This window comes from Brienomyrus brachyistius, chromosome 2 (assembly GCF_023856365.1).
Source record: "Brienomyrus brachyistius isolate T26 chromosome 2, BBRACH_0.4, whole genome shotgun sequence".
Taxonomy (NCBI): Eukaryota; Metazoa; Chordata; class Actinopteri; order Osteoglossiformes; family Mormyridae; genus Brienomyrus; species Brienomyrus brachyistius.
This window is the reverse complement of record NC_064534.1, coordinates 16082667-16109214: the sequence shown is the minus strand read 5'-3', so window position 1 is coordinate 16109214 and position 26548 is coordinate 16082667. Positions and strand designations below refer to the sequence as shown.

Here is a 26548-nt window from a genome sequence, read left to right as displayed (position 1 = left end):
ATTACTTTTGAAAAGAAAATGACTCCCACGTAGGTTAATACTTTTGCCATTTCTAATTAAAAAGTTTTTTTTATTTTATTCTATGGTGTAAACCAAGGCAGTTATGATGTGTGCCAAAATAACGACGAGCAGACGCCATTTTGGCAATTATAAACGCCAGAACTTCCGAAAGAGAAGCCGATAAAACCACTACAACACAGAACATGTGGAACCAAAAAGCTGACGAAACGAAAGCTACGTCAAGGCGCTCGCTGCTTCTGATTGGCTGTGACGTCCTTCCAGTGACGGAGCCGGGAAGCAGCTAGCGGCGCGTTTAAGCCGCGCATGCGCTGTAACCGACACCGCGTATGAACTGGCTGCCTGTTCACTCAAGGATATGCGTTAGTGCGTCGGTGCATACACATAGTCTAGCTAAAAACTTTAGCGGCTATTATTTTTAGTAGCTGTTTTATTGTTTAATTATCGCTATATATAGATGAGCACTACAGCGGGCTGCTTAGTTCGTGCGCTAGCTAAGTCACCGAAGATAGCCGCGTAACGGGAAAGTAACTACGGAGCTATCCAGTTCTTGCGGATTTTAGCTTCGGCAAACAGGTGAGCGAAGCTTTAATCACACTATAGCCAAGTCCGTCCTCAAATGCTGTTTATTTTTCAACATGTTTGAGCTGTGAATTCGTGTTGTGGTGTGTGATACGGAACAGTGGCATCGCCTCCTTCATCACCATAATGCTTCGGTTTTGCCCGGGCTCCTGGGCGTTAAGTGTCCAGGTATGAAGTCATATTCATTAATGACTGTAAAATAATTTGAATTATTGTACTCCTATTAGTAATCTTTGGCTACATGGTGCCCAGCGTGCGGCTTCGACAGGGATGAGCTCCCCCATTCAGCGCATGTGTGACCTCTTTCCGGCATGCTGTGGCTGCACTGTTCCTCCAGGATGAGCTCAGACCGATCCGTAGTATTGTACATACGGAATGAGGTTAAATGCATGATGGTGTCCTACACGGCACCGGCTCACTGTAGGTCAGATAACGGAAAATGCACCGGCGATGGGTCTCAACAATAACGGGGGCACCATGTGTTTGAGGTAGGCGGTACGTCGCGGAGATCAGGCTGCCTCGTCACAGGATGACACCCAGGTTTTATGTGGATGCGATCACGCAGTTTCACAGTGCTCGACCAGTGTTTGGACCTTTTGTTTGTGTGGCAATTTCAGATTATGTGCACCTTCTACTGTGTTCTTGTAAGTATTGAAGAATAGGTAGGTGCTGTTAAATAAAGCGCTGTGATCGGAAGACACCCAGCACTGCTTTAATATACCCCTCGAATAAAGACTGCTTTCCTCTCTGGCCTTTTGCTAAAATTATGTGTGCTGGTTTCTATCGGTCCGACGTTAAAAATAAGAAGTCGTGTCACTTCGCACAAAGCGAATATAACTGAGGAGTTCATCCTGTCCTCGGATAAATGTGCTTCCATCGTAGGTCTGGAATTGCTCATTTTTCCTGTTGCCTAAGTAGAATGAGAAATACCGAAGGCAATTTACTTAGGACGGACATACGTTTATGTAGTCTTTTCGTCTGCTTTTTTTTTGTTCACTGCATTCATAGCGCATATTTGTCGCGGCTTAGCGACGCCTCTCCCACAGGAAAGTGAAGTTTCTTTCTTTCCTTGTCGTTTTGTTTTAATACGTACTTCGCTAATCTTCTCCTAATTCTACCCTATTTGTAAAGTGTTAGCCTGAAGATAGGTTTGTGGTTATCGTTTTAAAGTATTCGCAGTAGTTCACAGATTTAATGGTTTATGTGTGGCAATGTGCCCACAAGGGCAAAATAACCTGATAACCAAGGTAAAAATGTAAGGTGTGAGATTTCATTCTTGTAAAGCTTGATATGTGCGCAACCTTCTGCTATTATTGTTTATGTCCGTGGCGCTTCCTGTTCTCAACACATTGCTTATCTTCATTTGAACGTAATTACTCTGATAAAGTAGCTGTATCCTTGTGCAAAGCCATATTTGATGATCCACATTTGAGTTAATGGTCGTCGTCTTTTTAAAGTTCCCCCAGCTGAAGTGGGACACAAACTTGTACATGGTATGATGCCTGCATGTCCGATTGCCGAGCTGTGAAATGAGACCTCAGGCTTTTAATGCCTCCCAGTAAGACTGGTGTCCTGAATCCTGTCTGGAGACTTCATACTCACAACCTGCTTGTTTAACAAATTACAACTTGGGAAACCTTTTGTTAGTTAAATCTCTCCTGTGACGTTGGGTCTCTTTCCTTGTTTATCTCGCTGTTCCTGACCCAGGATTCACTCACTGTCACTGTGCACTTGACTCACCTTCTCTCTCCATTTGCCTCATGACCATTGCGTGTTATTTATTTTTTATTTTTTTCTGTTTCTAGTGGTTCTTCATTTGGCATCTATTCCATTTCCCTGCCATGCCATCAAGACAGCATCTCTTTCTTTCATATACTTTTTGCACACAATTATTCTTCTTATATTGACATATCTTTTTAGTTACACATTCTATTTTTCAGAATTTTTCCTTTATTTGTATACTGTGTACTTCTTTTGTCTGCCTGCACTGCTTTTACCTTGTTTGCACAATGTGTTTTGTCTTTGTGTCTTGATGTTTGACATTGTATGTATGTCAGTCTGGTCACTATGTTCTTGCTGTTCTATGCACCATAATTTCCCCCGGAATCAATAAATTTAATCTTAACCATAACTGGACCCTTTGAATAACCAGCATTTACGAAAAGGCTTGTGTGTAATAAAATAAACATCCTTTATTGGCTTGCTTACTAAGGGTAGGCTCTAAGAGTGGGTGATTATGAATAGTAATCACCCTGCATGTTTGGTGCTTGTCTAGTTAAGACACCAATCTACCAATCTATGTGGCTTTTCCCATAAAATCAAGTCAGCTTCTGCTGTTTAGCTGCAGATCCGTGGATGTGAGTTGACTGTTCCACAGTTCGCCATGTGTGTTGGCAGTGTGTTTCAAAGCTTGTCCCAAGTAGGTTTGCCTATGAAGATGGCAGTGTCTGAAGTAAACATGTGTGTATGTCTTGCTTCCACCCATTTTTGGTGGTTGGAAATTGAAAATTTGTGGGTTTGTCTGCCTAGACCAGCAAAGGTATTCAAATCTGCAGGTTGCTCTGTAGGCAGGAGAGACCCGAGGTGACCTGTGAATCCCTTGCTGGTGGGGGGGGGGGGGTTTGATGTAGACTTTTATTTCTACTTTGTGCTGAGGGAAGTATAATCATATGGTTGTTCCAGCTCGATACCCATATCTGCTTAATATATAAATAAATTAGGTCGTAAAAGCTGCTCTTCCAATCAAAACCATCAGAGATAAATTGCACACATGTATTTCCTGTGTGTGCAATAGCTGATGTGCAAGCTCATATCTAAAGCAGTACACTTGGCTTAAATGCCAGAAAGGTCTCCATTTTAAAAAAACATTTCGATTATCTTTAGCCCTTCTGATTCATGTGGATGATAAGACACTTTTTTTGCATGCATTTCTGACAGCTACTCTTTGGGAGGCTTATCTCCCAGTTTATAAGTAACTCAAAGTCAGCATGAAATGATTCCTTTTAGCCTCTTAACACAGCTTTTCAAATCGTATTGCATATAAAGGATTTGGGCTTTTCAGTGTTCTGTTGTGCTGATGTATCAGCTTCTACCCTGTAGTGTAGAGGGAAATAGTACTCTTGTTTCCCACAGATTCTGCCGACAGATTCTGCCTGTCCTAAAATCCAGTCCCAGAAAACGAATAGTTCAGTGTCCCGAGATTTTTTCGTTAAGAAACGGCCTTTTATGTCATCGCCACGCATCCCGACTTATCCGTGTTATCGACGGAATTATCTTGTGCCATAACTTTGGTTTAGTCGCTCATCCTCTCTCATCATCAGTGCCCAGTTTAAGCGTTAGAGAGCTTCCTGTGTTGTCACTCCTTGTTTATGGCCGTGCACTTGATGAAGTCGATGTCATTGAGGTGGGCACCCGCGTCATTTATTGATTGGCAGATAGTGACGCGAATGCCTCTTTTCAAGCGGTGACCCCTGTTTTGCCAGGCACCGGTGATGACATGCATGAGCTCCCAGTGGTCTCACTGCTACGGTCCCCGTTACTCAGAGGTGGCCGGCTTTAACAGCGCAGCCCAGGCTTTCATGACTGGCCCTTGTGCCTGCCAGGGTTCCAGTGGGACACGTTCCGCTTAGCAAGCTTGTCTTAATGAAATATTTGGTGAACCTTTTGCAGCTCCCATGCTGCCTGTGGGGGGGACTTTATCGGCACCCTGCCCTTTGTCAGCGTGAATTAATCTTCACATCAGAAATCAAGAGAGTAAGTGGCTGAAGAGAAATGAGGCGTTCAGCAAGATGGTATCTTTGTATTCGAGGTCTCCTTATCGGCAGCGAGGGCTGCGTAACCTTCGCACTTTCTTGCTGTGCTTTTTTTTTTTTATTCTCAATAAGCATGGGTGGGGGAGGCTTTTGCTCAGCCTCGTTGCTGTCCCCACTCAGGGATGTGCTCCCTTTACCCTGGTATGTGGTCCTGAACTCTGACGATCTCCACAGGGGGTGTGTGTCTGGAAGCGAGGCGGGGGGGGGGGGATGCAGAGAGGCAGGTGGGTTGCCGAGTGTGAGGAAATGCTGCCCCTGGGGATGGGGGTGTGGCCCGCCAGAATTGGGGGTGGCTGAATTTCAGAGGGCTGCATCAAAGGGTGTATCAAATTGCACCCCTCACCTGTACATCTAGGCTGCGTGATGATTTTCTTCCAGTGGGCCATTCGTGTGGTGGACTGAAAGCAGGCAATTAAAGATGAATGTGAGAACAAAAGGAGTATAGATGCGGGTGCTGCTCACATGACTGTCTCCCTGGCTCTGAGGTCCCCGATGCACAGTCTTACTTAAACCTCACCTGACCTTTTGCAGCCTCCCATTGGTTGCCCTGTCAGGGGTAACTGGGCCCCGCCAAAGACAGTGGGGACACACAGCTGCAGGGCCACAACTACCAGCTCATCTTCCTTGTACTTTTTATTCTAATTTGGCAGTATAAAATTAAAAAGACATTAAGGTCTGCCCTGCGGTTGCCTGTTAAATCAATCTCCCAGGTTCTCCGTCACCAGGGGCTCCATGTCGCCACATGCAGTGTGGGGGTGATAGCAGCAGGCTTCCATAAATCTCTCCCCACTGCAGGACTTCCTTGGGGGAGCCGGTAATACGGCCAGCCTGTGCTTACGCTGATGTCAATTACAGTGAAGGTTGGGGGTAAGGAACTATAGTAGGGCTGGGCGATATAAACGATCGTCATGTAACATTTAAGCACTAAGAAAATGAGAAACTTTGACGAACTGGTGATACAGAACATTGTTTGATAGCATGTATCATGGAAAGAAATGCATCTGTAACCAATAATATGGTAGTCTTTAAAGAATGGGCAACCTATGCCGAACAGACTCGCTGCAAAGTTAGCTGAGTCAGCGGGCAACGCTGCACACTGTTGTTTTGGTAATACACCTCAGTTATAGAAGAGAGGGGTACTTCCTATGGGGAGTCTTCAGGTGTTGAAGTAAGCGGCAGCTATGGAGGATAAGAAGACGTCAGTGGTTAAATTCTGCTGAAAACTTGTGCCAGCTAAGCCTGGATATACTGTGGGCGTAATACAGCACCTTCGAGCAGAACAGACATAATGCAAGTGCGGCTGCAATTAGGGCTCCCAATTTTCATCCCAAAAAATACAGAATGCCACCTCCCTGTTCCCCAGCAAAAAAAAAATGCCAACAATGCATTGGGGGAGGGGGGCATTAATCATGAACTGTGTCCTGTATTGGTTCAAAATGTAGCACAACATTTTATTTTTCGACATGGCATGACCCATAAAAAACGGGATGGGTGGTAACCAGCAATGTCAAACCCGCCCCCTGGAATGAGCTGCCAGGCAGGCAGAGAACAACCCCAGTACCCAGTTGTACAGTCGGGTTTTCTAGCGTTACGCCCGACAGCCACAAAAGTTTATTTTTGTATTATTTATTAGAATGAGATTTCAGTTTATAGTCCATTCACTTTGTTGTGTTTTCATGATCTGAATCTGTTTAGAGGGAATCCTGAGGGAATTTTAATCAAAAATAGAGTTTTCTTCCAGTAAAGAAATAACGACTAGAATCATATTGTGATAATTACTGACTTCGAATGATAAGTAAAGAATTGTGTTACAGCCAACCATCATGGCACAATACTTTATCTTGCCATTTAAAAATGTAAAACTGGGCAAAAACGCCAATAAAGATGCAGTCTGTGTGCTGTCGGCGCCAGCTGAAGGAAACGCTTCCAAGGATACGGCTTGTCGTTCCCGATACATGTCTCACCAGGAGCGATGGGGATCCACCCGCTCTGAGAGCTCCACCACTTTGTGGGCTGGAGGTCAGTTCCATGTGTTCTTGTGTGAGAAACCCCCTTCCCCCCCCCCCCCCCCAATGGTTGAAGACCGCTGGGGAGGGGGGTGCGGTTTCACTCATCTCCGGCCGGCAGGGTTCATGTCATCCTGCGGTAGTCAGGTGGTCACGCTGCCCTTAGAGTCCCTCAGCAGCTCCTCTGGCTTCTGATGGTCACTTTTAGAGGATCTCTTTCTTCTTTATGGTTCATTTCTGCACTCAGAATTTTATTTGCATGTTTTCTTCCCTTGCGATTTCCCTGCGAGGCTGCTGTTGCCTTTATTTAGCCTGATTAGTCATCAGTTTAAATCTGTGCCAGGGTGGGAAGCGAGAGGAAAGGTTAAGCGTGACTTAACGTCATTACTCTCCACTGTTTTCCTCGCTCTCTTGGCTCTCAGTCACTCTTCGCCTCCCCCCCTCTGCCCCACACAGTGGCGCTCTCTCTCTCTCTCTATCTCTCTCCTCTCTCTCTCTCTCTCTCTCTCTCTATCTCTCTCCTCTCTCTCTCTCTCTCTCTCTCTCTATCTCTCTCTCTCTCTCTCTCCTCTCTCTCTCTCTCTCTCTCCTCTCTCTCTCTCTCTCTCTCTCTCTCTCTCTCTCTCTCTCTCTCTCTCTCTCTCTCTCCTCTCTCTCTCTCTCTCTCTCTCTCTCTCTCTCTCTCTCTCTCTCTCTCTCTCTCTCTCTCTCTCCTCTCTCTCTCACACACACTCACTCACTCACACACACACACACACACACACACACACACACCTGTGTAAATCAAACCACTGCACCGCTATCTCCCAGCCAATCCATCCCTGCACAGGTTCTGAGGCAGGACCCTCTCTCCCTGGCATGTTCTGACCAGCCTCTTTCCAGGGTTCTGCTCCATTCCCAGGGGACTCGGCCCCTCGTTTGTCTCTCCGGAAGGGTCTACTTACACACAGACAGCAGTGATAGTGTGGCTTTGTGAGCCCAGTGCCGCCCCTGGTGTGAGATCAGCCGTGACGCCCCTTGTTCCTCTGAATCAGTAATTAAACGACGTGCTGTTGTAATGCCGTCATCCTCGTTTTCTGATGCGCAGTGAACCGTGTACAAGGCCTGAATTAACTTCTGTCTCACTCCTCCTCTTCTTATCCCTTCCCTGTCCCTTTTTACTGTTCCCTCTTCTCCTCTCTCTGTCTCTCTGTCCCTCTGCCCCACTCCCCGACCCCCCCCCCCCCCCCCCCCCAATGGTTCCCCGTTCTCCCCCCTCCGAACAGATGTCCCCTGGCACGCCGTTTTCCCGGAGCGATGTGTGAACTAGGTACATGCCGACGCTGCCCCTCAACCCCTCATGGTCATGCAGTTTGCCTTGTCTAGGGTCATAGGGTCAGGGCCAGTCATACCCTCTCATCACCCCCCCCCCATCTGTGCAAGGGAGGTGGAGGGAGGATGGAGAGAAATGCCAGACAAGGATGAGCCAGGTTGTGTGTTTCTGTGTTGGGGTGGCCTCGGCAGTATGGCTGCACTTAATGAGTCATGGTTAGGATTATGATTTGGAAATACTAAGTTTTGAAGAATAACGTCTCAGTTACCATAGTTTAAATAGATTAAATTGTACTGGGGCACAATAGTGATACTTCATTAATCTCCATGGGGAAATTCTCTCTTCAGCAGCCCCATCTTGCTCTCCATGAGACATACCAACAAAGGTGAGGGCAAGTTTGGGAGTCGCAGTGCAGAGTTAACTTGCGTGCAGCGTCCCTGCAGCTCGGGTTTAGGGGCCACGTGGCATCAGTCTGCCAGCCCTGGGATTTGAACTGGTGACTATCCAATCACGGGCACGGATCCTAACCCACTGAGCCGGACACATCCCCCCCCATACGTCATAAAAAGCATTAAAGCTGCTTTTATGATGGCCTAGTGTCTGTGGTCTTTGATCCCTACCTATCACACCTGTGAGTCCTCAGGAAATAGTTTGTACTCTGGATCCTCCTCAGCCCCCCAAAAGTGGGATATACACTGCTCAAAAAAATTAAAGGAACACTTTGAAAAGACATCAGATATCAATGGGGAAAAAATCATGCTGGATATCTATACTGATGTAGACTGGGTAGGAATGTGTTAGGAATGAAAGGATGCCACATCGTTTGATGGAAATGAAATTATGAACCTACAGAGGGCTGAATTCAAAGACACCCCGAAAATCAAAGTGAAAAATGATGCGGCAGGCTAGTCCATTTTGCCGAAATTTCATTACCGTAACTCAGAATCATACTCAGTAGTTTGTATGGCCCCCATGTGGTTGTATGCATGCTTGACGATGTCGGGGCATGGTCCTAATGGCACCACGGATGGTGCCCTGGGGGATCTCCTCTCAGATCTGGACCAGGGTATCACTGAGCTTCTGGACAGTCTGAGGTGTAACCTGGTGGCATCGGATGGACGAGACATAATGTCCCAGAGGTGTTCTATTGGATTTAGATCAAGTGAGCGTGGGGGGCAGTCAATGGTATCAATTCCTTCATCCTCCAGGAACTGCCTACATGCTCTAGCCACATGAGGCCGGATATTGTCGTGCACCAGGAGGAACCTAGGACCCACTGCACCAGCATAGGGTCTGACAATGGTTTCAAGGATTTCATCCCGATACCTAATGGGAGTCAAGGTGCCGTTGTCTAGCCTGTAGAGGTCTGTGCATCCCTCCATGGATATGCCTCCCCAGACCATCACTGACCCACCACCAAACCGGTCATGCTGAACAATGCTGCAGGCAGCATAACGTTCTCCATGGCTTCTCCATACCCTTTCACGTCTGTCACATGTGCTCAGGGTGAACCTGCTCTCATCTGTGAAAAGCTCAGGGTGCCAGTGGCAGACCTGCAAATTCTGGTATTCTATGGCAAATGGCAATCGAGCTCCATGGTGCTGGGCAGTGAGCACAGGACCCACTAGAGGAGGTTGGCCCCTCAAGCTACGCTCATGAAGTCTGTTTCTGATTTTTTTGGTCAGAGACATTCACACCAGTGGCCTGCTGGAGGTCATTGTGTAGGGCTCCAGCAGTGTTCATCCTGTTCCTCCTTGCACAAAGGAGCAGATGCCGGTCCTGCTGATGGGTTAAGGACCTTCTACGGCCCTGTCCAGCTCTCCTTGAGTATCTGCCTGTCTCCTGGAATCTCCTCCCTGCCTTTGAAACTGTTCTGGGAGACATAGCAAACCAGGCAATGGCACGTATTTATGCACTATCCTGGAGGAGTTGGACTACCTGTACATCCTCTGTAGGGTCCAGATATCGCCTCATGCTACCAGTAGTGAAACTGATCGTCGTCAAATGTAAAACTAGTGAAAAAACCATCAGAAAAGATGAGGAGGCAGAAAACTGCCAGTGGCCTCCACCTGTTAAACCATTCCTGTTTTGGGGGTCGTCTCATTGTTGCCCCTCTAGTTCACCTGTTGATAATTTCATTAACACCAAAGCAGCTGAAACTGATTAATGACCCCCTTCGCTACTTAACTGACCAGATGAATATCCAAGAAGTTTAATAGACTTAATGCTATACTCTGATTAAAAAGTGTTCCTTCAATTTGTTTGAGCAGTGTAGTTATTCAGTATTAGTTCAGTGCATCATTACATTATCAAGGACAGGACAGGGTATGAATGGGGAAAGGAGAAGCTGAAAGCCGGGTGTTCAGTCAATACGAGGTAATATGTGCTAGCAGCAGGAGAACAAAAGGGGCTTGACCTCCATGTCGCCTTTGTCTTTATTGCCACCCCCCCGCCACCACCCCCCCCCCCCCCAGGCTTGCACCATTCCCGGCCCCTCTGCACCCTCCTCTCACCCCTCTCCTTCCCCTAATTGCTGCCTCTCCTTGCAAACCTGCTTCTCAATTTCCTTTCGATTGCCCCCTCTTTTGCATAATTATCTGAGCACATGTGTTCTCACCTTGACCGTTTCCCTGGTGATGTGAGGAAGGCAGCCTCCGGAGACGGTCCCCCTTGTAGGCACTGAGGCAGTGGCGTCCTGCTTCCCTGTCATCCCTTCTCGCCAGCGGGGCTCCCACAAGGAGCTGTGAGCTTAGCCCTTGGTCCTTGGACTGCGAGATGCCGTCACCTAAAACCCTGATGCAGAGGGTGCTCTTTTGGGGGTGGTGATTTTGGTGCTCTTGCTCCAAATCAGCTGGGGCAGCAGAAGTTAGGATGGAACTGCAGTAAAGTTGGTGAATGGCCGTGATAATTGCCCCCCAAGCAGTTAATCCATTAATGTGGTGTTTTTTTTTTCTCCCCCTGCAGATGATGTTGGTGAGCAGCGCTTGGGACATGTGAGCAGTCTGCTGAAGAGCGAAAGCTGCTTGGGAAGGAAGGCCAGTGAAGAGGGAGGCGTCTGCATGGGCGTGGGGAAGAACACCACCTCCAAGGGCGTGGATTCGGGGGCAGAGGGAGCCATGTACGAAGAGGAGAGCAAATGCACTGCGGACTTCTACCCTATTCCTGTGAGCGAGTCTGTGTGTTCGTCTGCCTGTGTGTTTTACCATGTGTCTGCCTCTCTACCTGTCTGTCTCTCTCCATCTCTCTTGCTGTCTCTCTGTCCATCTCTCTCTTTCTCTGTCTGTATCTTGCTCTGTCTGTCTCTCTTTGCCTGCCTCTCCTTCACTGTCTGGATCTCTCTTTCACTGTCTGTCTGCCCCCTCTCTCTGCTTGTCTCTCACTGTCTGCCTCTCTCTCTCTCCATCTGTCTTTCTGCCTGCCTTTTTTCTTTCACTGTCTGTCTGCCTCTCTCGCTCTCTCTCTCTCCATCTCTGTCTCTCTCTCTGTCTGCCTTTCTCTTTTACTGTCTGTGTCTGCCTCGCTCTCGCTCGCTCGCTCGCTCTCTCGCTCGCTCGCTCTCTCGCTCGCTCGCTCGCTCGCTCTCTCTCTCGCTCGCTCTCTCTCTCTCTCGCTCGCTCTCTCTCTCGCTCGCTCTCTCTCTCTCTCGCTCTCTCTCTGTCTCGCTCTCTCTCTGTCTGTGGTCGGCATTTCCATCACAGGAAAACCTCCTCAGTCTCTGCTTTCTTGAGCGTCCCGCCTGCGACGCTTCCTCCTGCTCTCATTTGCTTGTGCCCTAGCTGAATCATTATTGTTGGCCCCCCACCCCAATGTGCTCCCCCCAACTCCCCAACCATGTCTGGGCTCTCTCCTCACCTGCATCAGCCCCTGCTTTCCATCGCCAGGACCCCCAGGCTGACTTCGGCTTCGCCACTCGCATACAAGCCCATTTCACGCTGCTTGTTGTGGGATCACTGTCTGCAGCCAGGCTTCTGTGGGGATGTATCCTCTGGTGACCCGGCAGCGTAACTCCTGAAGCTGTCTGCGCCACGTTCCAACACCCCCCCCCCCCCCCACGCTTTTCTGTGTTTTCATGCCGCTGTGCACCTCGCTGCTCTGTTTATATATATATAAAGTGTTCTTGTGTGTAATCGTTTTTGTGGGTTTGCGGAGGCGTGGTCTTTGCATAACTGAACGTTTAGGAGAGGAAAGCATTTTGTCCACGGTTGACCAGTGATCAGTGCTGTTTTTTTGCTGCCTTATTCATGGTAAGTATGGTATCCATGGATGTGTGGATATAAGTTGATGCATCCAAAGGAAAAGGAAATTGTTGTGGCAAGCCATAGCTCTCACTGTACGATACTAAACCGCGGAGCTTAAAAATACCAAAAGTAAAGAATTCAGTATAGTAAATAGTTACATGTGTATGTGAGGTCAGGTGTGTGTGTGTGTGTTAAAGGTGTTGACTTCTCGCGCAGGTGGTGGTAAACGGTGTCCAGGCCGTGTCGGAGCAGGATGCTGAGGACACGCAGCTCATGGCCATCTATAGCAAGGAGATGGAAGGTGGCGAGAAGGTGGGTGCCGTCCTCGGGGTCCTGCAGCCGTCCCGGCGCCGCTGAGCCCCGCGGTGTGACGTCGTCTCAGAGCTTTGGCGCTCGGTGGTCAGACATGAAAGTCCTTCTTAATTGCTCTGCGGATTCCTGTTTTTATCCCCTTTAGTGCTTATTTACCACTTGCTGTTTATTCCAGGAGTTATTTCGGAGCTTGGTTCTTATGTGTTGGCACCATCTTCCTCACAGTCACTCGCACGAGTTCTGCTTACGACCCATAATGCTTAGCTGGCCCCCAAAGGCTATGACGGACCTTGCATCTTTATTGTATTCTACTTTCTGTCTAAGTTTTGGTGTATGATCGTGTGTCAGCATTCGCCTGAGATACCATCAGCATTTACTGTCACCTGCTGGCTGAGCTACTGCTTTAGTAATGAGGAGCCACGTTTCCTAAATTGCTCTCATTGAGTATTCGGACTGGATGCCGTCCTGTGCCTGTATGCTCTGCTCATGGACCCCCTATCATGAACCTGCAGGGCATTAACTGTTACACTGCAATATGATTATTTATTTATTTTTATTTTTTTAGCTCTGGAGTATCGCATTCAGCTGCCGGGACCTTCTGGTTTAGATGCTTTTCAAGCTTTTTATCTGCAGAAGAGGCTACTTGTATAGCTGTGGTGTCCAACCTTTATGTGTTTTTGGTAAAAGTAGCTCTGCAACAAACAAACAAACAAAGCTAGCGAGATACTGAGTTGACTTTATAGTCTCTCAACCGGAGCAGGAGGTCCCCTCAATATTTTAGGGGGAATATATTAGGAATGCATTAAAGATCGACTTGTCAATCACGAGTGGTTGGTGGTCTCTGCTGTACAGGGTGCTGTAAGCGTCTCCATTGAGGGCGTGAATGTGACTGTTCAGGTTGCTGAGGTCAGGGTGCGTTATCTATACGCAGCATTCCGCACATTGATGTTGGCAACGCACGATTTGGGGCAGCGAGGCTATGAGTCAGTTGATCGATCTTTCTTCCCATTAATGATAGTAACACCAGCCGTCCACTGGCTGCTGGTCATTCTACGCAGCCGTCTCTGATGGAAGGGAGTGAAATGAATCTGTGCTGGTCATAGGTGGCCTGTTTGAGACCAGACAGGACAAGACAAGAAAGCTGAGAAGGGCAGGAAGCTTGCCTGCGTTTGTGTGGTTTTGATAGTGCTGTCGCAGCTAGAGATCTATTATTGGGCGAGAATTCTTAAAATTATTCTGCTTTATTGTTTTATATTCTGAGCACATGGGAGAGTCGGTAAGATCTGCTGTTGCTTTCAGGGTTGTGCGGTCTGGCCTTCGAGTACGTCAAGAGTCAGCGGTCACTGTTTTCCCGTGTGTCCGCAGAGCTCGCTGTCGGAGACGGTGGACAGCACAGGGAGTATGGACAAAAGGGGAATGGACATGATCTACACCATCGAGGACAAACCCCCCTGGTACCTCTGCGTCTTCCTCGGGCTACAGGTGAATATGCGTCGCTGCAGACATGAGTGTGTATCCGTAAGTGTGTTTGTGTGGAGGAATATATCATACCCGCAGTGTCTCATTAGAGCATATATGGAGCTACTCTCATGTCTTTTAGAACTTGGAGATGGAATTTAATAGATTTTTAATGTAAAAGAATATGAGGAGAACTTTGCATCTGCCTGTTAGTGTTGTTGATGCCTACAAACAAAGCTGCCTGCTTTGTATGTCCCTCTTTCTTCTGCCCCTGCCTTGCCTGCCTTCCTCTCTTGCTTGTACAGTTCGTATGTTTGCACCTTAATCTCTCCTCTGTAATTTCGTAAAGTGCATCATTGTGTCTGATCACCTCCCCGACACCCATGGTCTCAAAGGGGCAGGAACATGGTTTGAAATGTTAAAGAGCAGCGTGTTTGTGTGAGACACTCGGGTCGGTGATGATGCGCGGCTGCAGTTAAGGGCCTTGCGGGCCCTGGGTCCTGGCCCTCTCCTTACTCGCCTCTTCCCCCATGCAGCACTACCTGACCTGCTTCAGCGGCACCATTGCTGTCCCCTTCCTGCTCGCTGAGGCCATGTGCGTCGGCTTCGACCAGTGGGCCACCAGCCAGCTCATCGGCACCATCTTCTTCTGCGTGGGCATCACCACCCTGCTGCAGACCACGCTGGGCTGCCGGTACGAGGAGCTCCCGTCGGACCGGGCGCAGCTCTGGCCAAAAATGTCCTTCACACATGTTCATGAGTGACTTCTGCAGCTGTGGTTTGTAGAGAGATCCACACTGGAAAATAGTTGTGCAACTGGATACGGTGCAGGGCGCAGGCAGATAAGACCACACAGCAGCTCACTGTAACGTCGGCAACAGTGAATTTAAGGGGGCATAAAGTCAATCTGGAGCACTGTATCCAAAGCTGTTTATTTCACTGCAAAGATTAGGCCACGTCTACATAGTGGATCCTTCTCTTCACTTATGGCTGTAGTACTTTCTAAGTTAACCCTCCGTTAAGCAGTGTGAAATCCTCGAGTGATTCTTTAAACCTCCATTTAGAAGGTCCTTTTTTTGGCCTCGCTTATCCATCATTTTTGTATTTGCGCACCTCTTCCTCTGCAGAAGGACTCATTCAAGGACGCTGTTCTGTTGTCTGTGTGACTCAGTAAATAAAGCTCCGTCACGCAGGCCTGTCTCTGCCCCCCAGCCATGTGGGGCTGGCAGTCACCACCATTGCTGTAGGAAATCCAGACGCTTCGCCCCGCCTGCTTCTTACCATTTAACGTCTTGCTCTTCATAGTTCAGTCTAAATGCAGGAAGATGGACTGTAAGGGTTCACATTTAATGTTCCTATATCAGCTGTTTTATTTACTGTGGCTAGAGTCTGAATGGAATAAAATAATAAAGTTTTATGTTAGTCATAAGTAAGTAGGAATACTTATTATCTAAGTGCGTCTCCTGACGATTCCTTGAAGAGGGATTAAATAAAATGACTGAGAAATCAGTCAACAATCAAGTCTAATTACAGTCACTCTGGATTTAAACCAGTATACTCCATCATCTGCAGGATTGGATCACCGATACCATTAGAGAATGATGATTAAGAACCAGTATGACCAGAGAGCCTTGCCTCTTAACAGAAATCTTGCTAATGAGCGTGTTTAAAAGCTGTACTCCTCAGTTTGTGGGAGTGTGTGTGTATGGGTATTGTTCGGGTTTTACTCTTTTAGTCTCCATATAGTTCCAGTCAAAGCTATAATGGCTCTGGGTCCTCCTGGGGGGCTCATTGCTGGTACCCACCCCTACAGCGTGCTGAGTCAATGAGGAGACACCAGTACGCTGTGGTGAGTCACAGCCCCTAAGTGATCAGCTCAGCGTTTCGGCGTCAGGGTCCTGGCTTTAGCGCGCAGATCCCCTTTCACAAGCACCACTTATCTCCGGGTGCTTCCTTGTTTGGTCTCTGGCTGCACTGCTCTGCCCTCTCTCCCTCTCAGATAGCGTGCCCTAGCAGCCTGTCGGTCTCATGCACGCCTTCATTCTCTCAATGCCGGGTTTGCTGAGGCTCCACACACGGTCTGTCTTGTGCACTTTATATTGCTTTGGGCTGAGTTGCTTTTACTCCGTAAGAATAATTATGCCGCTTGAGTGATAAGCCTTATGCCCACTGGGAGGGTGGGGTTTTGGGCTCTGCCAGGCATTGATAAGGGGTAGCTAAGCTCCTTTACCAGAGTGCCAAAACAAGCAGGATTAACGTTATCAGTAGATCAAGATGCAGAGGGAGAGGGGCCTGTTTACCAGGCGGTGCCACCCCCGAAAAGCTGGTATCCAGGCCCCCACCCTCCTGCTGCTCCCAGTGATGTCATGGTGCCAGTACTGATCTCGTCTCGTCTGGAAATATTCGCTTTCAAGTGATTCGTCTCAAGGGTTCACCCACCGTGCCGCTTTTAAACTGTCCTTGCGTGCAACATCTGCACGAACACCACTGGCACAGGACGTCCGTCTCCAGGGAGACGCAGAGGCAGGATAAGGGCCTGCGTATGTGTTCGATGACTCATTGTGAGAAGTCAGACCAGTGCGTTGGCTGCCCTTTGTTCCAGGGAGCCTGACGCAAACGGGGCTGTTCATGCTTTCTTGACGAGGGGCAGCGGCGGCTCCGTTGGTTTTTTTGCGTGATTCATTGGGCCCTTTGTGTAATTGCTGTATAACATCAGTGGTTTTTGATCTGTGCTCTTTGACCACCCTGGTTCCCTGACTTTGTCACCTGACCATCTCCAGATCCTGCGCCATTTGGTCAGGGTCCTCCTGTTGCGTTCAGCAGAAAATATCGAACAAATAAGGCACCTGCTGATTTTTCAGTTATTTAAATGCAAGACAATTCAACCCCACTTAGCCATGACTGATTTAATAATTAGTCAGTGGCTTTTCTCCAAATCTTTTTAAGGAACTTTTTTTTTGTAAGGCTGCATATTTCAGCTATGCGTATTGGCTTAGTTCCCCTATTTATAGCCTAGTGTCTGCTGGTTCCCCTTGAGGTTGGGGGATCTCATCTTTAACCCCCATGGCGCCCACTCTTGTTGAGTATCCTCCATTGATGATTTCTTATAGGGTGAATAGTTGGGCACAGTAAGGTGGCTGTAAGGTCCTGTTGCACTTTGGCTTCTCCCCCTCACCATTTGAAGTTCCTTCTCTCCTTCCTGTCCTCCCACTTCTTGTGAAGTCTGACATGCAGTCACCACCAGGCACGTGCTGTGGTCAGATCCGGTATGTCGACATTTTGACGACTTGTACTAGCGTCTAACAGACGGTCCAGAGGATTTCTTTTGGCTTCATTTTCATTCATTTGCACTTTGCTCCAGAGTACCATAAGCTGGACCTTTGGCCCATCGGGCAAGTTCTTGAACATCTCGTGGAGACAGTGCAGCCATTCCCTGTTACTCCAGTACCAAAATCTTTAACAAGGTGCAAGGTACAGGTGGTAGTCAGTCTCTGCTGCCCCCTTTGCTGAGCCTTCATGGTCTTTTCCTTTCTCCCCGCAGCCTCCCCCTGTTCCAGGCCAGCGCCTTTGCCTTCCTAGCTCCTGCCCGTGCCATCCTGTCCCTTGAGAAGTGGAAGTGTAACACTACAGGTCAGATGCACATATATCTTAGTGTTTATATACAGAATTATGCTACCTTACCATGATGGGGGGGTCCTTTTTGTTCATTTTCTATTACTGGGTTAATAAAGTTGTCTGAAGTATGTCAAGAGCTCATTGGGTAACATGAGTAGGATGGGGGTTCACATACAAAGACCTGGAGTCGGCCTAATCGGGGTTTCTAAGTTCTGCGTGTGTGTGTGTGTGTGTGTGTGTGTGTGTGTGTTTCGCGTGTGTGCGCGCACGCGCTTGTTCACACTGCAGCAGACTGGAATCTCTTTCAGGGCAATCCACTGTCTTCCTTGTCCCTTATACTGCCTGGCATAGCTTCCAGGCTCCCCATGACGGGTGCAGAGTGATGTTTATAGTTCTGCTTTGGGAATGTCTGTCATAAATGCAGTGAACTTCTCTTCTCCTTAACTCCCTTAGTCATTCCCACGTTGAACAGCACGGAGTTGCCAAACACGGATCATATCTGGCACCCGAGGATACGAGAGGTGAGTGTCTGTGTGTGCGCGCGCGAGTGTCTGTGTGTGCGCGCGCGAGTGTCTGTGTGTGCGCGCGCGAGTGTCTGTGTGTGTGCATGCTTGTCTGTGTGTGCGAGTGTCTCCCTCTGTTATTGTGTGAATCCACATTGCCGAGCCTGACTTGCTGCACACACATTGCATTTGTTGTTCTCCGGTAAAGCTCCCTTGTGTGCCGTTGGCTGTAGCCCTATCTTCCTCCCCGCAGATTCAGGGAGCCATCATCGTGTCGTCCATGATCGAGGTGTGCATCGGGGCCCTGGGCCTTCCAGGGATGCTGCTGAAGTACATCGGCCCGCTTACCATCACCCCCACCGTGGCCCTCATCGGCCTCTCGGGGTTCCAGGCTGCAGGGGAGAGGGCAGGCAAGCACTGGGGCATTGCCATGCTGTGAGTACGCCTGGGCGCGCCGCGATGAGGCGGCCTGTCCGCGTCAAGGTTTATGCGGGAATCCGGTTCCGGGGCTCGGTTATCCTCAGGAACCAGGGTACACCTCTACCTCCTTGTCCTTGACAGCAGACATGGCAGCGAGGACCTGCTTGATTTGGTTTATTATTATTCTCTAACTAGCTCAGCAGCACCCCCTAGTGGCGAGAGAGAGGCAGTGAGGCCATATCCAGTGTATGTTGGTATATGGAGTGTTTAATGCTGATCATTAATCTTTCAGTGAAGCTGCTAATATCAACCAACTGATGGTAGAAAACATCTTGTTGATTGCGTGGTTTATGTCCCAGACTAGAGTACCAGGGCCCTTTTTATCTCATCGTCCTTCCTGGCAATAACATGCTCTTGCATGTAGAGATCAGATGCAGAATCATTTCAGGTGGGCGGCACACTGACGATCAGATGGTCTCCCTGTTGTGACCAGAAAGGGGTGTTTGTTGCGGTAACCCTTTGTCTTTGCGGCAGTCTTGGTGATGATCACGGTTGACAGAGCAGCCTGTCCCCACAGGACCATCTTCCTGGTGCTGCTCTTTTCCCAGTACGCACGCAACGTCCAGCTGCCCCTCCCCATCTACCAGGCCAAGAAGGGTTGGACCTCCTACCGCCTTCAGCTCTTCAAGATGTTCCCGGTGAGAAACCACCCCCCCCAGCTTTACCGCTAAGTCCCAGGACCCAAGATACGGGCCTCGCATAGCTGAAGCACCTGACACTGCCAGCTTCTGATCTCTCTCTCTGTCTTTCTCTCCCTCTCCCTCCATCTCGCTTCACTTAAAGATCATCATGGCCATCCTGGTTTCCTGGCTGCTGTGCTTCATCTTCACTGTGACCGACGTCTTTCCGCCCAAGAGAGAGCAGTACGGCTTCTACGCCCGTACTGACGCCAGACAGGGAATCCTCACTGTGGCCCCGTGGTTTAAGATCCCTTACCCCTGTAAGTACGCCCTCCTTAGGTCAACGCCCCTACCGTGTCGCCACCCCGGTTGACCCTCTCTCTTGCGTGTCTCCTGTGCCCACTGCCAGTCCAGTGGGGCCTGCCCACCGTCACCACGGCCGGCGTGATTGGCATGATGAGTGCCGTGGTGGCCAGCATCATCGAGTCCATCGGTGATTACTACGCCTGCGCCCGCCTGTCCTGCGCCCCCCCACCGCCCGTCCACGCCATCAACAGGTACCCGCTACCCAACAGGTCGCTAAGTGCAGTTTCTTGTGCGCTGTATCCCAGCAAATTCCCCTCTCACTCTCCCAACCCTCCTATTTTTGTCTCTATTATTAATTATTATTAATAATAATAATAATAATAATAATAATAATAATTAATAATAATAAATAACAATAATAATAATATTATTTATTATTATAATTATTATTTTCTGTGCTTATTTCTCCAATGCTACGCACTGTAATCAGTGCATGTTCTCTCCTCTCCAATACTACAATTTGTCTCTTGTGTACTTATTCCCTTTGTTTGCCCCACACTTACTTGTCTGCACGGTGTGTTCTGTCTTTGTTCCTTGTTTGTTTGGCACTATTTGTCTGTATGCTGCGTTCTTGCTGCCTTATGCGCCAGAATTTCCCCCCCGGGGATTAATAACGTCAATCTCAATGTTTAATCTTCATCTGTTTCCTCAGAGGGATCTTCATCGAGGGGGTGTCCTGTGTGGTGGACGGTATATTTGGGACAGGGAATGGCTCCACCTCTTCCAGCCCCAACATCGGGGTGCTAGGCATCACCAAAGTATGGCCCCCCTCCCGTGTCACTTCAAAACCATGAAGCAATAAAATGGAGAATCTACTCCCCCTAGTGGTTAATTAAAGTACTTGTTGAAACGTTACCTTCTTTGGGCTCCATTGGTAATTCTTCTGTGAGCTAACACCGCACAGTCAGACAGAACAGGAGATACGATGTATTTTTTTAAGAGTCGGTTCCAACAGCAGCTTGTCTCCGTGGAAACAGCAGTGGTCATCATGGTGTCCGTTTTCCCCTGCTTCCTCTGCTCAGGTGGGCAGCCGGCGCGTGATTCAGTACGGCGCCGGCTTTATGCTGCTGCTGGGCCTGGTGGGCAAGTTCAGCGCGCTGTTCGCCTCGCTGCCGGACCCGGTGCTGGGCGCCCTCTTCTGCACGCTCTTCGGCATGATCACCGCCGTGGGTCTCTCTAACCTGCAGTTCGTCGACCTGAACTCCTCCCGCAACCTCTTTGTCCTGGGCTTCTCCATCTTCTTCGGCCTGGTGCTGCCCAGCTACCTGAAACAGAACCCGCTGGTGACAGGTGGGCACTGCGTCTGGCTGCAGCTTTGGCCTGGAGTGGGGTTGCGGGATACTCGGGTGGGCCCGGCAGACCGGTTTTAGTTTCAGACTTTCCAGTTACGCTAAATTCTGGCCCAGCTCTGGATCGTATGAGCCAGCTTCTGTCTCGTCCCTTTCAGTGGAGCTATTCTAACTTCTCATATTGGTAATGGCTGTGGGTTCAATTCCCAGGAGTGTCTTGAGCCTCTTATCCCCACCGGCGTCCACACATACATAGCGGCCCTGGTGGACTCCTGGGACCCCACTAATTGCCTCTGTCTCCATCCCTCAGGCATCATTGAGATCGACCAGGTGCTCAACGTGCTCCTGACGACAGCCATGTTCGTCGGTGGCTCCGTGGCATTCGTCCTGGACAATACCATTCCTGGTAAGAGCCGCCGGCGGGGTCCGAATCGGTCTGGGATTGGTGTTCACTATCATTTGGAATTGCCGATATGTGCTCTGTGTCATGGCAGGGCCAGCGTACGACGAGCTATGGAATTAAATCAGGTTATGTATCGCTCTCGCGGCCATCAGTTTCATAGTCATTTAGGAGTCGTTTCCCCCGGGTGTGTGGTGGGGATGGACCCCACTTCCTGGTCCAGAGTGCGTTTCCATCTGGGTTGTCGTCCTCCGCAGGCTCTATGGAGGAGAGGGGCATCCGCAAGCTGAAGAGGGGCTCCGGCCTCGGCACGGCCGAACTGGAGGGCTTGCGCTCTTACGACCTCCCGTTTGGTATGGCCTTCCTGCGCCGCCACCGGCTTTTCCAGCACCTTCCTATCAGCCCCACCTTCGTGGGCTGCGACTGGGACGTGTCACAGGGTCGCTGTTGGAGGCGCGGCAGCAGAGCGGGTGGAGCACGCGGAAGTGGCGCCGCGACGGCTGAGGCTGGCGTATAGCGAGCGAGGGGCGGGTCATGGAGCCTGCCGGTGCCATGGGGGCGTCACACCATGCCATCCCCGTCCCCCCAGCGGGACTGAGCCGTGCTTCTTCTGCACCTCTACCAAACCCTCAGCTCCGCTTTATTATTCATTCTATTGCCACTTTTTTGGCTGCTAAATTATTACCTGTTTGGTCTTTTGTTTGAATGCATTTTTTTTATGTACTTGTACTTTAAGAACAGGCCAATGCAAAAAAAAAATGTTTATTTTCATCTCTGCCGCCAAAATACCAGTAGATTCAGACTGAAGGACTATTAATATTTTTTTTGTGTGTGATTGTGAATGAGAACTGGAAGTAAAAGGACATCGACGGAATAAGGGAATCGCTCCCTCATGGGGCTTGTGGGACGTGCTGTCAGCCGGTATTCAGCCTGACGTCAGCGTCTGCCGGTCTGACTCTCAGCACCCAGGGGTCAGGGGGCCCTGTTTTATTTTCACTTCTAATTTATCATTTTATTTCCTGTTTCAAAAGCAAGCCTGCACTGCTCTTAAGACGTAGGGACAGAAGAATCCCATCCCCAAGGAGAACCACAACAGGGGAAGCTCGATACAAACACTTATCCATGTTTGTCTGCAAACACACAAAGAAACACACATGTGCACAGCAACATGCACAGATCGCGCATGCAGGCAAGATCATGTTAATGCTAATGGCTTGTGCTGTTTATGCAAAAGAGTAGATTTTTTTGACCTGCTTTAAAGAATGAACGCGGAGAATGTCACCTTCGATCTGATTTGCAATCTGCTTTTTTTTCCTATTCATTTCATTTTTTGTTTTGAAAACAGAAGTGCTGTTTCAGGACAGGAAAGCGTTTCTCAGATAAAATTTCCACGCAGCTCTTTTCATGATTGGAAAGTGAAACGGGCTGTACAGGGTAATCCTTGCATGATTATTATTTTTTGTGGGGGGCCAAGGGGGGGCTGCTTGACCACCGATTTGCCGATCACAGTTCTCTGATTAGTCTTTAAAAGACATTTAGACCCCTTCTCTAGGTTCTGTTGATCTGGTCCATCCATCATCACGGTCGGGATAAAGATGCATGTGTGATGGGGACGGTCCACAGCGGCATGATCCACAGGACGACAGCTCAGCAACACACTAACGATCACACGTCACGGTTCTGTTTCCGTTTCCATTACTCTTATTTTTACACTGCTTATTCCCTAAAGACACTACTCCCGTTCAATCTGTCTGGGCTGGCTGTTCGTTTGACCTGGAGGGGGGGCCCCACATGCAGATTATATATGTAGTTCTGTGTCATATGTGTTCTGTTAGTTTCCTGCACTGAGACTGATCCATCTGTAAGAGTCTTTGCAGGCTGCACTATGCTGGTACATGGCAGATGCAAAGTATCGTATTATGACTCTGCGATTGGCAGACGGTGGACAAACGGCCGTTGTTTGATCACTGTCTGCTTGAACTGGGTTTGCAAAGCACTTACTTTCCGAACATTCCCACCCATGTATGCAATGGAATTGTAGCTGTAATTTGTAACATTTGTATCCAGGGCACCAGAGCTTACATTTCCATCTATACTGATGCACCAAACATTTTCAAGATACTACAAGGTGGTTCCAATGAGTAGACGCTAAGCTGAGCATTCAAACTTGGCTTCTAGAGAATGCTACCGGAGTGATTGTTAATGCATATTTATTTTATTTATAATTTGTCAGTATTTTTTCTGGTAGTGTTGCATCTTTGCGTACTCGGTGGCTCCCGTTTTAGAAGTTAATTTATTGGAGTATAAAGTTTACTGTCTGATCCCTTTACTGAAGAAATTGAGCAGAATACTGCATTTGGTGCTGGCAGTTAGCACAGTTAGTGTGCTTCTTTCCTTCAGCTGCCAGAATAGACAGTTTATAAGGGAAATGCTTTGCTTTGATTCAGAAGCGTCTGTCCATATTTTGCAAAGCTAGTAATTGTAAATGGTGCAGTTCTTGAGACCATAGGGTGTGGCGTAATGATTTCTTAAGATGCCTCTGTGACACGCACAAACGCACACTCCCTATGGATGGTGCAAATATTTAGACTTTAACTGTTCTTTAACTTGCTTTCTCTCTTTCTTTTTTTTTTGTTCCATGTTCTGGGCATAACCCTGGATGTTATTTTAGTAAGCATGAGTGGCACTGGATGGTAATTTCTCTTGCTCTTTGTTGAATTATTATTATTTTTATTTGTGGTTCCTGGTTTTTCATGGACGCTACTGTCATGCCGTTAGCTGTGAATGCAAACTGGGGCAGTGACAGAGGCGTCTTGTCATTCCAAAGAAAAAACCTCCCAGCCCATCTCTGAGCAGACCTGAGGCGTGCGACTCCGCAGCCTGGGGGGCCGTCTGATACCAGTCTGCCGATTTTAGGTCCGGCAAATACAGCCCGGCATTGGTGTTGGTGCCTCACAGGGTCTGTGTCATATAGCGGTGCCACATCTGGAATCTCGAACCCTGGTCACGATGGGGCTACGTTACCAGGAGGCTTAAATAAAGACCCTTTCAGTTATTTTGAAGAGGGACACGCTGTAGACTTTAAAGTACCTTTTACCCGTTTCACAATTGTTTGAATTCTTTGTGTTTTTTACAGACAAATGTTTAACACACATCCATTTGTATGGTGTCATGCTGCCCAGGTCACCATTTTGTTCCTTTTTTTATTTAAGAAATTAGGAATCCTGTTTGCTTTTTTAAAATGTATTTTTATTTGTAGACTTTTAGTTCAGTGGAATACTTTTTGTTAGCTAGAATTTTTCATATTGTATTTTTCTAACATTGCTTCTTGTTTAATGTTAAAAACATTTCAAGTTGACAATAAAACTCAAGACAAAGAAATATATCTATATATTGAATTGAATAGTGTGATACTTGGACCAGACATTGTGTAAACTAATAGTAGCGACAAATGCTTTTATTCTTTGTTCCTAAAGCTGTTTAATAAATGATGTCATAGAGTGAAAATGGCCTTTTCTGATGTATATAGTCAGAGATGAATCAAACATTGGCAGAAGATACACTGTATGTTCAGCTGGATTCAGGTAATGCAAGACTTTTTGGCAGGTTTACTGGTCTAATACAGCAAACTGATTGAAAATCAGTGTTTATTGGGCTTTTGCATGCACTAGTTAGGTCACCCACTGCCGGATTCACGTGGCGTTCGTCAGTTCTGCACAGTGAGGGATGTGCGTTCCAGTGTTTAGCCACATGCTCTATCTCTTGTGCAATTTCTTCCACCCTTCCCCTAATTTCCTGTCACATTTATAAGAAAGAGTTACTTTGTCACATAGTCGTTTACAACTGAGGTAATCATACCAAACACAGCTGTTTTGGCAAAATGAAGAAATTCATTATGAAATTAACTATAAAATCCACATTTAATATAAAACCTAGTGTTGCACACTTACTTATAAAATAACCTGATAAATTCTGACATAAAATTGTGAACTACATTAGCAAATTTCAGGTTAATTATTTTCCACTGCTAAATTCATAAAAATGTAAATGGATGAAATGGTAGCAGTGATCGCTAATAATTCTGTGCTTGTTTATGGGAAATATGTTTGTGGTCAAAGCAGTGCAAAGCAGTGGCATGCGAACTTTGGGCATCCATGGTCAGAATTTCTGTTACTACGACAGGGTTTACGCGGGTTCTTAAAAAGTCTCGAATTCAATAATCTGAATTTTAGGCCTTAAAATGCTAGAATAATGGATTATGAAGTAATCGTTACTTTTATAAAGTTGCATTAACTTAAAGCTCACTTTTAAATGTGCTTTTGGTAAAGATTTGTATTGATCATGCTGTAACAAAGTTACAAAATGAAATGGAAATGGAACCAATAACCATTAACTGCAAACTGTGTAGCCTGTCAGAATTTGTCGGTGGACACCCGGCTATTCAGTCTGTCTACAATGTACACATGTGACATGTATCTTAGTGAAATGTCCTTAAGGTATACAATATAAACTTTTATTGCATGTCATTAATACAGAAAATTTTTAATTGGACCCTCTGAGCCTGACAGATTTGCCAGCAATGTAAAGGGTATATATCCTATCATTTCGTTTCCTTTGGTTCATAATGCAGTTTAACTTGCTTCAGTAATTTAAAGTAACATATGAATGGTCTCCTGATCCTCCCCGAAAAAGGACCCATCGACCCTCCGTTAGGCCCCGTTTCTGTGGGCCCCAGCGCAGTGGCTCCGGCTCGCATAACGTGCCACATGATATGACGTCACATTTTCTTTAAATTTGTTTATTTGTACGTTTTGTCCCAGCTGACTGGGCTGAAAACCTCCCAAACTTGCCATTTTTTTACATGCCTTTAAAAATGTTTCATGTTACATATCTATAGAATGGGGCAATATTGCTTTCAATGGAGGTTCTAGCGTGGGCTCGCTTTGGGAGTTTTAATTCAGCAACTAAAGCGATTCTCTTTCACTTTTGCGCTCCGTACTGTGAGCAACTCGGCGTGTCAAACAGGTGATCAATGGCGTGCGGAGAGTCACACTACAAAACACACAATTAAAATCCCTATCCGTGGAGAGAGAGAGACATGCGAGGAGTGAACAGATGCTCCATGAAATTTTAAGACAATTAAGGAGATGAAAGTATATGGGGTTAAGCACACTGTCGGTCATGAGCACTGCGGCAGTGAAACAAAATAAAGCTCTTTATACATATATGAAATGATAATTTGCAGTTAGTACTTCATAAGTAAACTAAGACACATTTAGAAACATTTTCCATTTGTGCAAAGAACTTTGAATTGACAATGCACTTTAACAGACATTAAATTGCATCTTCCACCCGTTTATTCTGGTCAGTCGTAAGGGATATTAGTGTTATTAATGATATTATTATGACTAATAAAGAATCATACGCAGTGTATGCAAACAAAACATAGTGTTAATATCTGTTTAAGAAATTACTTTCGGCTAGAGAGCATGTATTTTCACATGTTCTATTTAGATCTAATAATTTATTTGTGACTA

At 47.4% G+C, this 26548-nt stretch overlaps 1 protein-coding gene across 7 annotated transcripts; it reads left to right on the top strand.

Annotated features, from left to right (window-relative positions):
- Positions 1-321: 321 nt before the first annotated feature.
- LOC125717488 (solute carrier family 23 member 2-like) lies at positions 322-24518 on the top strand. Of its 7 annotated transcripts, none has more exons than XM_048990494.1 (16): positions 322-594; positions 7684-7727; positions 10695-10894; positions 12185-12280; positions 13646-13762; positions 14275-14432; positions 17280-17368; positions 17807-17874; positions 18110-18291; positions 18854-18974; positions 19120-19276; positions 19366-19513; positions 19975-20080; positions 20345-20612; positions 20922-21017; positions 21269-24518. In XM_048990494.1, the coding sequence occupies exons 2-16, from the start codon at positions 7715-7717 to the stop codon at positions 21526-21528; spliced, it is 2079 nt and encodes a 692-aa protein (XP_048846451.1). In that variant the 5' UTR covers positions 322-594; positions 7684-7714; the 3' UTR covers positions 21529-24518. The 7 variants fall into 7 exon arrangements, with proteins under 7 accessions (XP_048846451.1, XP_048846477.1, XP_048846442.1 ...); XM_048990485.1 differs by lacking the exon at positions 322-594 and adding an exon at positions 639-1088; XM_048990502.1 differs by lacking the exon at positions 322-594 and adding an exon at positions 1150-1244.
- Positions 24519-26548: the final 2030 nt, after the last annotated feature.